At 30.5% G+C, this 17,346-nt stretch overlaps 1 protein-coding gene across 1 annotated transcript; it reads right to left on the bottom strand.

The window, feature by feature from the left end:
• Window positions 1-5,153: 5,153 nt before the first annotated feature.
• On the bottom strand, window positions 5,154-16,322 carry LOC111035289. Its single transcript, XM_022316842.1, has 3 exons — window positions 16,134-16,322; window positions 12,628-14,013; window positions 5,154-5,375 (listed from the first exon to the last, which is right to left on the bottom strand). Exons 2-3 carry the CDS (start codon window positions 14,011-14,013, stop codon window positions 5,283-5,285), a joined length of 1,479 nt encoding a protein of 492 aa, XP_022172534.1. The 5' UTR covers window positions 16,134-16,322; the 3' UTR covers window positions 5,154-5,282.
• Window positions 16,323-17,346: the final 1,024 nt, after the last annotated feature.

A 17,346-nucleotide genomic window follows, 5' to 3' on the forward strand; every position in this document is an offset into this window, starting at 1 on the left:
GATTTTTTTTTGTTCATTTTGTATAGGTAACATTTGTAAGTTGAATACAATGTTCCTCATAAGTAAAGTTCACAATGAAATCAAAAATCTTAAAAAATATACACACAGTTTTTCTTTATAGACATTAGAATCTTATATTTGGGTGAAATGAAATATTTAAACAAAGTATAACGATGTTTGTCATTTTGTTGCAATTCAAAAATATTATTCTTAATTTTACTAAAGGTACTTAAGCAATGACATTTTAAAAATAGTAATTATTTTTACTCTTCAACCCTCCAAACGACCAACTATAGTCCCTACCAGAAAATAAGCTAATGTCAAATCAAATAATTTTGACTACCCCAAATGGTAATGACACACAAAAAATACAAATAAAAAAAAAACACATCGTTGTTAAATCAATCTATCAATATACTAATCTCAAAATCTATTCATTCAAGTATAATTGCTATTTTTGTATATAAATTATGTCTTAATGTCTTATCATAACGGTTTTTACTGTTCGGTTATTATAATTTTGAATGCTCTTTTTATACGGTACCTATTGTGAAATTGCTTACGAAATATTGTCAAATGTATATGCATTAAACATATATTAAATGCACTATAAAGTGACAATTGTACATTGTAATGTGTTTTAGTCCTTTTTTTTCATGCCTATATACTTTCAAATTGGTGGTGTATTGGCCAAAACATGGAACAAACATCATAGTTGTTGATCCATTAAAAAGTTGTTGAAGGGGAAAAAATTAAATAGATCTAAACACGTTATGAATATAATCCATAATACGCGTTCCTAAGTATCGTACTATAAACGAAATAATAAGTCAGTTGAAATAACTAAAAGATTTTTAACAAAAAATGATCATACGCCCATCGTTAAAAATTTGAAACAACGTATCAACGATATTTTCAGATATAAGTCAATTTCAAAAAAACAAAAATATATTGTTTAGAAATAAAATATACAATTTATATTTTGATTTTTGCCTCATATTATAATACCAGGTTTAATAACACCAATTTATTCGTATAGTTTGCCATTTTGCATATTTAATTTTAACATTTAAACTATTATTTTCAATAATTGATCCAATTCGTTGAATTTAGTAAGCAGATGAAAAAAATTCTTGAATAAATAACTGAAAGGAAATTAGCAATACATATTATGTTTTAAATCGATATTCTTATATTAAACACTTTGTTTAGGTGCGTTTGTTTTTCGGTCACCAATAAAATTTCTTCGCATCTCTTTCCAACTATAGGTACCTACGAATATTTTTCAAATCAGTTAATAATATGAATTGTATTAGTTTTTCTGTAAACTAAAAATCAAAGCCTGAACAACGATTTAAATTAGAAAATCTACATGTTTGGTAGGTAGTTTGTTGTTATTTACTTTATTCTGAATTATTTACTTCTAATTTATAATGTACATATTTCAATGCATAATGATAATTGTATTCAATGTACTCGGTAATGTTTAAAATGTAATACGATCAAAATTAAAGAAGGATGGATTAAAGGTGCTGGTTATTTATTTTTAAAATTGTTTATGTACCTACCTAATACAAATATATGCACCTTATAATATGTAAGTATGTAATAATTATTTAATACAGAAAATGATAAATTGAAATAAAAAATAGCAATAAAGATATTATTAATACCGAAATCTGGCATTGGCTTGTGTAGTTATGTCAGCCAACAACAATCATGTTTCGGGAGCAATTCAAGGACAAGTGCAAGACAAGGATCGTGAAATCACAGTAGGGACGACATGGTAACAAAAATATACATTTAAATTGTCCAACATTTGTTTATCACTTATAACCTCACAGAAATAGACATACCATCACGTGAAGTAAAATATACTGACTTATGAGTATATATTATGCGGCGAGTCTAATGGTTTGATGTTAATACTTATAATTTATATCTACATCGTATCTGTATGGAAATCAAAAATACCCTGACATACTTACGTAGAAGAATATGATGCGTAATACTATAATATTTACGGCTGTGACTAAACCGGTCTTCTTTTTCGCAGGATCACAAAATTTAATATAGCATCAACACTTAAAACAGAACGGAATAAAAGCGAAAAGCTATCTAATGAGACATTGAAAATCCTATACATATATACAGGGTGATCCAACAAGTATGCTCACCCTCTTTTTTTCTTTAATAATGAAGTTTTTCAAAATCTGATTTTTGGAATCTTTAAATATACTCAAAGACCATATTTTCATATTCTTGAGACTTTTTGTGCCACTTAAGGAGTGTCCTGTGGCGATACGAACCTTTGTTTTTCAAATGAGAACCCCACTTTTTTGCTGTAAATTATTTAGCGGATAATTCTTTTGGGAATTTTGATGTATTGAAATCAAAATTCGAACTAGTAGTTTTCTAGTTATTACACATTTTGTACTAGGATAATATAGTTTATAATATGGAAGAAGGATATGCTTATACTATATACGTTGTGAGTTGTTATGTATAGTCTATACACGTAATATAAAATAATACTTCATTTTATATTTATTTAGTCAAACACTTAGGTAAATAGCAAGTAAAATCCTTCTTGATTTATTTGATTTTTTTTCTTTTTCTATAAGTAGAACTGCATAAGCATATCCCTATTATGGACTATTATTCTTAGTACAAATTGTCCAATAACTCAGAAACCACTCGTTCGAATTTTGATCACGATACATCAAAAAGTGGGGTTAATTTGAAAAACAAAAGTTCGTATCGCCACAGGACACTCCTTAAGTGGCACAAAAAATCTCAAAAATATGAAAATATAGCCTTTGAGTATATTTATGATTCCAATAATCAGATTTCAAAAAACTTCATTATTAAAGAAAAAAGGGGTTGAGCATACTTGTTGGATCACCCTGTATATAATATACTATAGAGTGACAGAAAAATAATTAAATCAAAACATTTGGATGTTTCAAAATTACCTATTATATAATTGGATGTGCTTGTAAAAAGAACTTGAACGACAACATCAGCAATGGTAAAGTTATGTACCGAAATGGTAACAACTTTCGAAGCTGTGAGCTACGTAATTTATACAAATAGATCTAAGACGAACTATGGGTAGTTTACTTACAACGGTAGATGAGTTTGTAGTAATGACCGATGAGAGTAGAATGCAATTATTGTGCGATCAAGTGTACCTATATATAAGAGAATAGTAAAATGAAAGAAATTTTTGGGTAGCGTGCACGAATTTCGACCTGGGTTATTTGTGTAAGATTGCAACTATATTATTATTAAGCTCGAATTGTCTTTAGTTTACGTCTCGCCACCCCTGGTCAAGATCTTTATAGATCACACAATCTCCGGTCACGTTTAAAATCCGTCAATGGTCACAGGTTCCTTAGAATTCAGTTTCTAAAACTTTCAGTCAGAGATTAACCCATAATAGTCTTTGCTTGTCTTCACTTCAAGGTTGAAAAACAATACAAAGGACTGATTCTCAAAAATTCTGATCCAAAACTGTATGATTTGATCAAACCTTTATTTTATTTTGAAATTTACTGGTACCCATAGGTAGTTTTTAATTTTCACTATCAAAAAGTATGCCAAATAGATCCAATTTTCTATCAGAAACCGCCCTCGAAATAAAGATTGAAGCATTTTTTCTGCCTTCCATAAAACGTATAGGTACGCATACATAAAATCAAAAATTAAAAAAACCAAAAATAGCTATGAAATACTAAAAATACTGATTGTGTCTCTTAGAATTTAAAACAAATTCGATTCAGACAAAATCTGGTGGTGCTGCGTAAATATTCCCGTTTTTCGGTAAATTGTATTCAGTTTTGCCCAATTGCTTTTAAAAATAGGTAAGTACTAAGAATTTTGATCTCCTCAAATTGTCCACTAGATCTAATTCGTTACCAGACAAATTCTAGTACTCAAAACCACTCTCAAATTTTAATATTAAATCATTTTTGTCTTCTCTAAAACAGAAAATATGTTTGAAAAAATTAGTTAACTTTATTTTTTTTTTAATACCTAATTGGTTATCATTATTAATCTATGTATTTATTTATATATTTTCTGGTATTTGATGTATAGTCTGACTTTCTGGTCTTATAATATTAAGATATCGTAACATCTCGTATATTGTCTATAAGTAATTTCCCGGTACCCGGATTAGTACCTACTCGCTTAATTTTGAAGTACCTATCAATATCCACAAATATCTTTTCAACACCCAACCTCTCCACTACGGACGTCTAGCTACGAGAACCTCGGATAGGGGAGAAATGACCTAGATAAAAAGGTAAATCGTCTAATTAATAGTCAAGATAAGTTGCAGACATGATGTAACAGACTGTATAAAGTCTACATCATCAAGTAGGCCTAAAACGTTATGATTGTTGAAATGAATCATATTTTTACTATCGGACATTGCAGTGTTTGTTATTTGTTCATAGTAATATGTTCCCTTGATATGGAAAAAACAGTTTTAGTCATATACTGTCCGTCAAAAGTATATGTCTAAACGTTTTTCATTCACATACCTACAAATGATGACAATAAAAAAACATTTTAAATATTTTAATTGATAATATTTTATTTAAATATAACATCCTACATTCATGACTACAATATTATATTACGAATAGGTACTTAATAACGTATGAAGTACCTATAATTAATAGTTATTAAATCTTATAAACAAATCACGGTAATTATTATAATATTATGTACAGGGGAATTACATAAAAGTGCAAGAATGGACAGCATACAAAATATTAAGTATTAAGATAATATAAAATATCAATAAGGTTAATATATATATATATAGGTATTAAACGGCAATATAATTTATAACATTTAAAGTAAAATTATTACTTAAATAAGAAATACCGACTTTTAAACTTACAAGTGATTATTTGAATTGTATTTGTTATTGACACTATAAATGCATATATAATAGGTACAATGAAACGTTTCATTCAGTCTTCGCTCCTTAATGAAATTATGTTATTAAACCAAACAATATTGTGTGGTATCCAACAATAAGTGTATTTCAACGGGGAAGGAGAATAAAATCAAAAAGTGCACACATGCTTTTAATAATGTAAATTTAAAAAAAGAAGAACGGCTAGGAAAATTGACTTTACACGTAAGCGAACGTATCGAATAAAAGAAAATGTATTATTTACACTACTATTATCATATAGTTTTTAGTATACTCCGCTTTGACGAACTTCACACATTCATTCTTCAAACAATATAGAATGGCATTTTTAATTTTTTCGAAGCGCACCAAGTTGAGCTGCCAATGACGTCTCATCGGAAACGAATGATCTTTTCTTATTCACTTTAGCTTCTTTTGAAAACTGAAAAAATAAAAAATATTGCACGTTAATATCACCGAAGTTTTGTTTCTTAATAATTAAGCCTTAAAAAACACAAAAACATTGTATTCGTATTATAAACTATTGCGTTAGGTATCTACTAAGGACTAAAAAGTAAAGACCAAAATATTCAAATGTGATAGACTACACCTACATAATATAATAATGGTATTAAAAATAGTAATAAATGTATATTATGCAACAGTAATTATACGTCATAGATATCTACTAGGTAGTGACATAAAGTATCTATTCAAATTAGTGTACGTTTTACGTACTTAAAACAAATTATAATTTTTCATTTTACTACAATTAAAAACATCAAATTATTGTATTGAACTGCGATTGTGGCCGTTTGTTTTGTGTTTTCAATTTTGTACAGAATAATAAAACTATTAAAGCTGTGGGCATTACGTACACAGTATTTTTTCAATTATTCTAAGAACGACTTAACTGGTGTAAGTAACCACTTTTTTGTTACTGCCCTTATTTTATGAATAAATTCATAGAATCGTAACTTAAAACTTGGAGCAGCTCATTTGAAAACTAATGTAAACAAAGTAGCTTCAGTCACCCGACACTGTGGGCGAAAAGTAACGGATTCAACTATGGGGTGTGGTCGAGGCGGCCTTCGTTGATTTTTATTTGATTCGTAATCTTTTTAATTCCATCAGTAAGGAAAGAAAGACAAAAAATATAAAAGTCATGAATCATAATAATATATAAATATAAATCTCATATATAGGGTTTAGGATTAAAATACATTGTATAGACCATATAGGGTCTTAGATATTGCAAGACAGTGAAAACTCAATGCTTAAAACCCAATCAACATTATTTTTGGTTACATGTTCTTAAAGTTTAATATCCATTAATATTATGAGTGCAAATGGATGTAAAATAAATAAATAATAATGAATGTAAACAATATAATATAAAATATAGAACTCTATGATAATATTATTGACATTTTATTGTGTGAAGTTAAATTGTCTTTTATAATTTTAAATTACAATTTATAATTTATGCACTATAAATATGTATAAACTCGTACTACATGCAATAATATGATATCTAATTTCTGAACTAAGACCTGGTTCATGGTCAATTTTATCTTCAAGGTACGAGCTTATACGGTTAACCTAATATAATAATATGTCTTCAAGCCTTCAGCACAGTACAATATTGTAGATAATTGTTTTCGCTCGGCGCATTTAAATTTTTATATGGGAGAAAAAAAATTAACTGTGAATAAAAGTCATCTGCGTTATTATGCATGCTCGCTTTCAAGCACGGCAGGAGAGTCGTGATGGGTGAAGTGGATCAGTGGTTGTGGAACGGTAGGATGTTGTGTGGGTGGTGAGTCGCAGTGTTAACCTAACTACTCTACTTCGTTCCCCGAGGAAAAGAGAGACGAAGAGGATGGAGAGAGCCTCATAAATATTCTACGCGTTACTCTTTCGGGGGTTAGCTAGGTTCGGCTGTATATAGCGGGGTCGCTTGTGCGTGTATGACGTCAGGCATGGCATTTTGCAAGCGGTAGGTGGTTGGGGTGGTAGTGGCGATAATACTGTTAAGGGGTGGAAATTCGCGAGGGGAGTGAAATGGGGTGGGGTTTCATTCAACGCCGTGCGATATACAAGTTTCTATTTTCGGTATTGACGTCATACGCGCAGTTGCCGGCAATTTTCCGACCTCCATTCAAGAATCCGAGAGCCGCCGCCGCCGAGAGACTCGGTATCGATTGTCCCAGCGTTGACGTCACAGTTGAAGAAAAGTAATACAATTTAAATGCCGGACACGTAAACCACCCTATAAATTATATGATTTTATTCCCTCGCGAGTATGTGATGGTTTTGTTTTTTTAGTTTGTTTAATGTTTTAGTTTACCTTAATTCGTGGCTTTACTAATTTACACTCGGATATAAATTAGGAATTAAGAATAAAACACAGATATGAATCAAACAAAATAATAATGTGCCCAGACTTTGCACGTCAACAAAACCGGATACTGTATATAATTATGTTGTACGGACGAAAGGTGATATATTTAATTATTAATTAGGTGCCTATTATTTCGTGGGTAAATAACATATACTATTATCTACCTTTCCTACGATTAACATACTGAAAAAACAACACTTTTCATGAACGTATACTTAATTTGGTACCTACGTCCTACATATTATATAAGCTTATATTATAATAATAACACAATAATAATGCAAGACTTGACTTTTGAGAAACAGTTTAAACAAAGGAAACTAAAAATAAAGATATCAAAATAAATAAATTCTTGTAAACATGTATTTAAGGAATAATTTTATTACCATACCTTACAGGTATTTATATCTTTAAAAATTTTGACTGCTTGAACTTAAATCAATTAAATAGGAATCAAGTTTAGTACTATTTATATAATATGTAATAACATCTGTGCATTTTTATGGTTTTCACATTATTTTAAAACTATGTTATACAAGAGAACGTATTTAATAATATTAAGATTGATTATTTTTGATTAGATAGGTAAAAGTAAAAAAAAATGCATGCTCCTTAACTAATTGTTTAAAAATGATTTATTAAGAAAATAACCTGGACTCTCGGGCCTGTCAAAAATGTTTACGATTTGTTGTATTCATTTAATAAATATGACATTATTCTTTATTAAAATGCATTAATAAAGAATAATAGTTATAGTATTTGAATTAATCCTTTGAACAACTGTACCTTCATTGACATTGTACAACATTCAATTCAAACAACCAACACCCAAACATAAAAAAATTAACGTAGTCCATATAAATAGGTATTTAGATAAATAGGCCATGTTGCTGATAAAATAATAACTCTTAAAATTTAGAATTTTAAAAATATAATAAGATCTTATAAAAATTAATTTCTCTTTTTTGAAATGTATTACTTATATACATGTACATACATATATTATAAAACATATGCTTGTGAAATGTACCTATTTTGTAGAATACACTAATATCATCATGAATGGATTAATTATTTTATTACATAGGTATTATTAAGGGTCTAAAATTTTTTTATTGTTGATTAGTGATTACATTTTACGTTTTATGGTTATTATATCACATTGTCTTAAAATACTAAATGTAAAGCTTTTTCAAAATTTTGTTAAATGTTAATTAAATTTGTATTTACTAGGGAATTTGTCCCCAAACCAGAATAAAATACCAACAATTATACTTTTACATTTTTACATTGTTGATTTTTAATATTTTATGAAAAACTTATCACCAGCTACCGCTCCCCCTGAATCCGTCCTTGATTAGTTGAACGTCATATTAAACCCATACACCTAACCTATCATATGTTTGTCTTAGAGCTATAACTTATAATATATAGTTCATTTATGAGTTGAAATTGTCATTGTAACGTGAAAATAGAATTTCAAAATATTTGAATCTATAAAATTGTATGGCATATAATATATTTATTTACACAGTTTCAATTTCATAAATAATAAATAACAATTTGAATATTTGATGATATATGATCAAAATGTAATATAAAGCTGTATATAAGCCAGGAAGAAAATAAATATTTGTTTATTTTGTTTATTGGAATTATTAAAGTTTAAAAAACCAATGTATACTAACAACTTCCTGATATTTTCTAAAATGTAGTTTTTACTCGCTTAAATTTCCATTCATATTGAAAAAAATACAGTTAGTTTGTAAATTTGTTTATTTTTATTTTTTAAGTATTTATGTTAACTTAACCTAAATACAAGTATGAGTATAAATTATTTATGTTTAGATTTCAATTTTCAAATTGTTGTCTTTAAATTCAGTTGAAACATCTAACGAAAATATTACTACAGCCCACAGGGTATATTACTTATTGCGCATTCATTACGCCTTTATATTTTTGAATAAATTAACTTCATGAATATTCACTGATTATTAAAAACTATTTATTATGACTATTGAGATGTTTAAAAACCTAAGACTATTTTACCACAAGGGCATTTTAAGTCACATAATAGAATAACTCAATAGAGACATCCGGACACTGATTCATTTTGAATTCTACGTTAAATTAATTTCGTTACACGATACCGTTAAAATTTAAATCGATAATTTTTTTCTAGTTTTAAGCTAAATTTATAAATACATTGTATCTTGCCCGGAGTTTAGATATTTTTTTTATTATTTGTGTAATACACAGTCTGCGTATAATACTATATAGAGTGTTCAATGTATAGGTACCGTCATAAAAATGAAAATAAACCGATGTCAAACCATTGGTAGACTACACCGAAAGTACACAGTACAAAAACGTATGTGGGTTAGAGTAATAAAAAAAAGTTTAATTTTGAAATTAACCACAGTATTCTCATAATAAAATCGTCGACGCTTGAACGTTTCCTAACATAGAACAACGTACGGGTTACTAACCAATGTCCAACAACCATAATAATGTATTGTGATATTGAATTGTAGAGCCACACTAAACGCATTAGAAAATAAACATTAACTGTATATATTATTATCGGTACAAAATAGAATAACAGAACATAAAAATAACAAATATCGAGTAAAGTTGGTATTTTTAAATGGTTTTATTAAAAGAATAATTAACTATTGGTATTTATGGGTATCAATATAATGGCACAATACGATTTCATGTAGTGCATATTAAATAGCAAGTTGTTTGAAGTGCTTTTTTTAAATTGAATTGAAAGTCTTACCTTCCTTATTTAGTAGTTTTTTTTTTTAATTTTAAGTATTACATTGTGAATTTATACTGTTGGAGGATCGTTTAATGTAATATATGTAGTCTAACCACAGTGGCTGACTAATTACCTATTACCAGCTACCAGACCTGACGATACTAGGGTAAATGGCCCTTTCCTTATTAATCACCTCAAGAGATGAATATATCTATATATAATGCGACTGCCGACTTGGTAAATGTTATTCTACACTGCAAAGGAACTTATCAAATATCTATGGAAACTAAATTAAACACAATACACCGTTCTACCTTTATAATGTACAAATAATAAATTTTTTATACGGTTCTAAAATTATTATTTTGACAATATGTACTAGTATCATTTAAGAAAATTCTACGCAGACACTTTTAGTCAAATTATTAATATTGTGTTATTTGAATTTATTTTCACATAGGTAGTAAATAATGTTAGTCAAATAATAGTTTTTAAATAAATTGTATTAATGACCTTCTAATTATATACGGTAACTTAATTTTAAGTTTAAAATGCCCATTGCCTATCAATAATTTATTTCCATCCACTAGAGTATTTGGTAGGTTAGGTTGGGTTATTGGTGCAAGAATTTTATTCATTTTTTTTATTCATCTTTAAAATAAATTGAAGTATCTAAGTAGAACTTCCTTTTTACAATATTATTGTAATATAATATTTAGTTCAGCTAAACATTTTTTTCTTAACTGTTATACCGCGCACTAACTATATGTGCGTACGTATACAAAATTAATGTAAACATTTAACTCCTGCGACGGGTGAATTTTTACATGATGGAAATATAAATGTGTACGTATTTTTCGATTTTCCTCCAATGACACAACTATAATATAATTTATAGATGTCTAGGGATGTCCTTAAAAATAAATGTTTTCTATTATAATGCGTCACTTGGTCACAGCGCCATTCCAGTGATGTAGTTTTAACTACTCCCGGTAGTGACATTATCGCAGCTTGCTAACCGTATTCAGTACAAGCATATAGGTAATAGTGTGTCGGTAATACAAGTGTGGGTGGGTGACGTGTGTATACAGCTTATATAGGTATATACTATTTTTTTTTCTTTTACAAAAATACCAGCACATATGCTTCCGTTTGTATCTTATTGTCAGTTTCAAAATGTTTTCCACTTATATTTTCTCTTGCCGCAGTCATTACATAATACAATACATTGTTGAATTTAAGGTACCTACCTATTTTATTATATTTGACACATGCCTATCCTACTTTTCTATTTATACCATACTTCCATATTATATTTTTTATTTCTTAAACTTTTGATTGACATTAAACAATATAATATTAATATAATAATATTACCACTGCAGTGGAAATATTGAACTAGATAAGACTATGCAGCTTTAGTATTATAATAAGTGATTCTACATTCCATTAATAACTCACAAACTACGTAAAAAAATCTGAAACTTTGCATTCTCTCTTGCGTTTTTTTCCACATATAGATACAGTTATTTCCAGAAAAATTGACGACTTGTGCTAATATAACAACGAAGTTAGATACGTTATTGTATAGTATGTATTAATAATAATTTAGCACTATCTAAATTAATAATTAATTAATAACCCTCGAACTCAGTTTTTCCGCCATTTTAATATTTTTGGTTTGCAGTTAAAAATAATGTTGATTGTCGACACACTTGCATGTTTCAACAAAATAAATAAAATGCACTGGACATTTTATGATCTCGGTTAACCGCTTAACGCAATACACTTACTCTGTGGATTTACCCTATGTGACGCTTTACAGAGGAATATTTGTAATTTCCGGAGCGCAAAGAGTGCGTTGTAAACACGCGATAATTCTCTAATCTATAGGTAGGTAGTTTCATTAATCACAATTATTGTTTCATGAGCCTTATTCCACCTAATTTTTATCATTTATTTTTTATTTTTAATAGCTATAGTTCAACAATTCTATTTTGGATTCACGGCATTATATATTATTTTTATTTGCATTATTTCTCGAGTGTACATAATTTACAAAAAATTTTGATCAATTAAACGAACATTTAATATGGTATAATATTCATTTTTATGCCATATATCATTTAAAATTTTAATCGTATAATCTTTTTTTTAACGTACCTATATATCATCATATTTTCTATAGACAATAGATATGTAATTGTTATTAGATTATTACCTATATGGCTATATCTATTCGAATGTTTCATTTTGATATTTCCAGAGTATTATCATATTAAAATAAATGATAATAACAACGCACTAATATTTATTTAGTGCGTATTAACACAGGAAAGTGGCAACGGCAACAAAAAAAAAAATATTGAAAATTGCCTTTGAGTGGAGAGCACTCAAGTGGGACTGCCTATCATAGTGAAAACGATAAACTGCAGTAATAATATCGAGTCACCGGTGTTAACCAACATGGCAACATCCACTCACAGCAGGATTTTTACGATTATTGAATGTAAAGTGTATACTCACATTGCTGTTATCGCCGTAATTTCCACGAAGACCACCTTCGGCGAACACCTCCAACAGATTTTCGAAATCCAACTTCTCACCCGCCGGTCTGGGCAGCACGAACTCTCTCTGTCCTCCGTCCGCCATGGGCAGCAATGGCGCTGCCGCAGTACTCATACCGGCGACCGTGGAAGTGGTTGTAGTGGTCGACGTGGTCATTGTTGTCGCCGTTGCTGTCTTATTGGTGGCACCGTTGTTAGATTTTAGCTCTCGCAACTGCCGTACGTCGTCGTTGTCCAAAGATAATGATGATGATGACGATGATGATATTGTCTGCTGGACTCCACCAGCCGAAGACCTCTTGATTAGTGGAGATCCGTTCGCCCACTGTTTGTAGAAATTTCCTCGTGGTACGGTCTGCACCGGCGACGATGACGCCAAGTATGATGATGCTGGCGGGGGCAGTGGTGGTGGCGGTGTCTGTTCGTCAACCGACTTGTAGTGCTGCTTCAGCAGGTGCTGTTTGTTCTGTAGCTTCTGTTTCTGCTGTTGCTGCAGCTTGAGAAATATCGGAGGCAGATGTTGATAGAGCAACGAAGTGGTGGACCCAAAGTCGAGTGGTGACTGATGCTGCTGCCGATCTCGGTCTAGACGTGGTTGTCCGATGGTGTCGTCTGTCTGCTGCATGTCGTCCAGGTCTCCATTGATCAGTGATTCCCAAAAGTCGTATAGCTGCCGTTCTTTGGGTGACTTGAACGCGTTGGATGGTGACACGAGGTTTGACATAAACACCTTCCGGAAATTGTGTATCTTGTCCGTCATTGGATACCTTGACGCAGCAATTTGACCAGCGCGATCCCCAAACAACATATCTTCATCATCGTCGTCATCGCGGTCGCGGTCACGGTCATCGTCATCGTCGTCATACAACAGATCGTCGTCAACTACAACACCACCGCTACCACCCGAAGCAGCCAGACTGGTCATCGGATAATAACTGTAACCACCATAACCACCGTAACCACCACCGTAACTCGGATACCTAACTACTGCGTAGTCCAACCGATCGTACCGTCTGGGGCTGGGGTCGTACGCGACCGATCCTCTAGCTTCGCCATCGTAATAGTCGTCAGGTGACAGCGTTTGTCTGCCGCCACCCATTATCGCTCCGTATCGGGCCATCGACACCGGATAATGTCTCATCATGTTTCCGTAAGACGATGACGCCCAACCTCCAGCCCGGTTAGCTCCGTTCGCCCATGTCGGGTTTCCATATCGATACTGTTTTTGGGTCAACTGCTGTTTGCCGTACCGGTTCATGTTGTACACCTGAGCCGTGGCAGGCCATGCTAGGCACGCGACCATGGTCGCCAGGACAGCCGCGTTTAAGGCAGTTGATAACTTCATCTGTAATCGACAAAAATAAAATTAATAATCACTTATAATTCGTTGGCATTGTCCACCAATGGCAACGCACTGTGAGGCACTTATTTGTTTTTTTACATTTCTTTTAACTTAACAATCGATTTAAAAATTTAATTTTAGTACATTATTAGTGTATGGTACACATTTATTTTTAAATACCTAACCAAATAACTCTAACGTTTTATTGAAAGTAGAAAAGTATTGTACCTACTGAGTACCTACTAACCACTATTATAATATAACGTCATGTATACGAGTAAATCGACATGCTTACAATTTATTTACTTATATAAGTATTTAGTATACTGTATAATATTAAATGTTAAGGTTTCATAAAGTGAATGTATAAATAATAGTTTAATCTTGTTGAAATATTTACATTCGATTATTGAAAATCATAAAATTGACACAAAATGTTTTTTGATATAGGTAGTTGTTAGTTTGTTACTTGTTAGTTGTTAGTATAGTAAGATTTTATTTTATTATAGATTTTCGTTATCAAAATATTTTCAGGATGTGTAAAGTAAACATTAATCAATATAGAACTTAAAGTGAAACATAATGCTTATATATTTGCAAACAATCTAATTTATATTGAACATGTTGACGCTGATTAATACAAAATGGTAATTTCAATTCTTTTTTTCCAGTATAAAGTAGTGTTGAAAACCTATAATATAAAGATATTTTTTAATGATTACTTAAATTACATTTTAATAATATATTTTAATTTGTGCTTAATTATTAAAAATGTATAAATATTGCACTAGGTACAACATCCAGGAATTTTCATTAAATGTTTTTTTTATCAGAATATTAATACCAAAGAAACTTTTAATTCATTATTATTGCTTCATTATTGCTAGTATGAATAACTTACAAGACCTGCTATTGATAGCTATGTAACATACGATTATATGAAACATACTAAATTTATAGAATACTATATTTATAAGTATCTATAAAAACTAAATATTACTAGATTTGATGTATTTGATACAAAAATGAATTTTAAGTTTTTAGAATGAATATTGTTACTGAATTGAAATAACACGTTTTCTACACAGACTCCAATTTATGGAGGAAAATGGTTTGCGATGTCGTTTATTGAGTGTTTTAGCTATAGAACATGGTCCTCAAGGCTTGCCACTCATGCAAAGTGATACTTTTTATTTATTAACCAAAGGGTTCTATATCTAACAGTTATTTCACGGTTAAATTAAAGATTATTTTTCTGAAATTTTAGTCTTTGAATCAAGGTTTTCCATGTCATTAATTAGAAAAAGCAAGAAATTAGCAAAAACAAAAGGTTCTATATGGCTCATAACCAAACACTGCGTTGGATAAAACATTTTGTTTTTAAATTTATAGTTAAAACAAAAAGTGCTCACATAATAATATACCAAATATTTTTAGTGAAACAAAAAGTGGTATCGGAAATAAATGTATCTACTATGCAATGCAACGTTGTTATTTTCGTAATCTAAAGTTACCTATTTAATATTCTGAGTAGGTACTTAAAAGGAATTTTTTGCCATACCTAAAATTGCATTGATGAAATAGGACTTTGCGGATTTTTTGATACGGAATATTTCAAAATCGCTTGGGTAAAAGTACATTTTTTAAATTGTTTAACCTTAAAAACGCTCAACTGAACAATTCGTTTGATTCCAAGCCCGAGCTGTATTAAAATGTTATTGCTGATTTAATAATATTGATTACTTTATTATTACTTAATATTATAAAATATTAACATATTATGAATAAATAAATAAATATTATAATAATTCAAACATAATATATTTTATAATATGATACTATTATATTTTATATAAATTATAATCAGACATCGGTACATATGAAGAGGGGCAGACTCTGGAGGTTAATAATAATATTTGATGTAAGGCGCATATAGTAACTACTCGAAAAATACAAAATCAATGATATAAGGTGTCAAAAAACAGTAAAAATGTTAAAGAAATCTCTATCGAAATATTATGTATAAATAGGCACTATAAAAAAAAGTTTATAGAGTAAAAATATGTACTATAGATAATGTACAGTATAGTTATAGTATTATACTACTAGTGAGAATTACTTACGGTTCACTTGTTGGTTATTTTGTTTTTTTCGTAAATATTGCAGTCTCTTCTAATCTTCGAGTGAGTACACTTTTTTTCTTGGTATCGTGGTTGCGCCAGTGGAGACGTGTCGTGTGCTCGGCGTTCGTTCCGGAACTGTCACGGTCCGCCCGGCCGGGGTGAGGTTTTATAGGGGTCTGTCGCGACGCCCACGCGTCGCACTCTGAATGAAACCCTCCGTGCTGCCGACCCCGCCACCGAGCGGTGGTCCGATACTCCGATCACTATTTACGCGTCTCCCGCCCTTACCCCAACCGCCGAAAACTACCCACTGCCCACCATCCAGCACAACCCACCCCCATATCCACCTCGTACCAATTGTGTTCCGTCGTCGTCGTCGTCGTTATTATCATTATTTACCTCCGCTTCTCCTAACAGGTCGCTAAAATCCATATATATATATATACATATATATATATATACATCCATACATCCATATATATATATATAATAAATAGCTTTATACCATATACGTGTAAGCTATCTGAGTTCGTGTGAGTGCGTATTCCATCGGGAATAGTGCGATAATCGGTACGGTGGTGGCTCGATAATATAACGCGTGATTGCGTGAACGTATATCGGTTAGACCTTGAAAAATTAAAAATAATAAAAACTACAACAATACAATATGACAGTATATCAAAAGTACGATATACTACCTATAATATATTATATTCGTGTACTACAGTGTACATTTTATATATGATACCTATATGTATATTATTTATAGGTACTTCATAGTTGCTGTTGCCATCACCCGTCGCCCGCTTTTATTTCCCGTATATGCAGTAGGTACGCGTCGTGTTGTTGTCGGAAATGAAATTAATTGTTTTGATATTACTATATTCATGATTCTATAAAAAATACTTTTTCTATATCTACAATTTATATATTATAATACAGCCACAGCGTTCACTCCGAATGGAAAATAGTTCACCAAGTTCTGATTGATTCCATTTTTCGGATACGAAAAGTGAATCAAGTAAGTAATTATAGATACGACAAGACCAAATATAACATATTCATTCCTAAATAATTGCTCCTAACAGTACATAGGATTCGGAAAGAGTGTTATAATGACTATACAATTTTACGCAATAGTGATAAAAAAATTATAACATATGCTAAGCGCTCTTACAATAAACGCTTTTTTATTTTTTCCTGACTGAGGTAA

The sequence above is a fragment of the Myzus persicae genome, unplaced genomic scaffold (genome assembly GCF_001856785.1).
Source record: "Myzus persicae strain clone G006 unplaced genomic scaffold, MPER_G0061.0, whole genome shotgun sequence".
Lineage (NCBI taxonomy): Eukaryota > Metazoa > Arthropoda > Insecta > Hemiptera > Aphididae > Myzus > Myzus persicae.

What these genes read in the sequence shown, in the direction of transcription:
- LOC111035289 (XM_022316842.1), bottom strand. Translation starts at nt 14,013, where the DNA reads ATGAAGTTATCAACTGCCTTAAACGCGGCTGTCCTGGCGACCATGGTC. An exon ending in ATTACGGCGATAACAGCAAT is followed by an intron (nt 5,376 to 12,627) that starts GTGAGTATACAC and finishes TTATTTTTTCAG; the next exon opens with TTTTCAAAAGAAGCTAAAGT.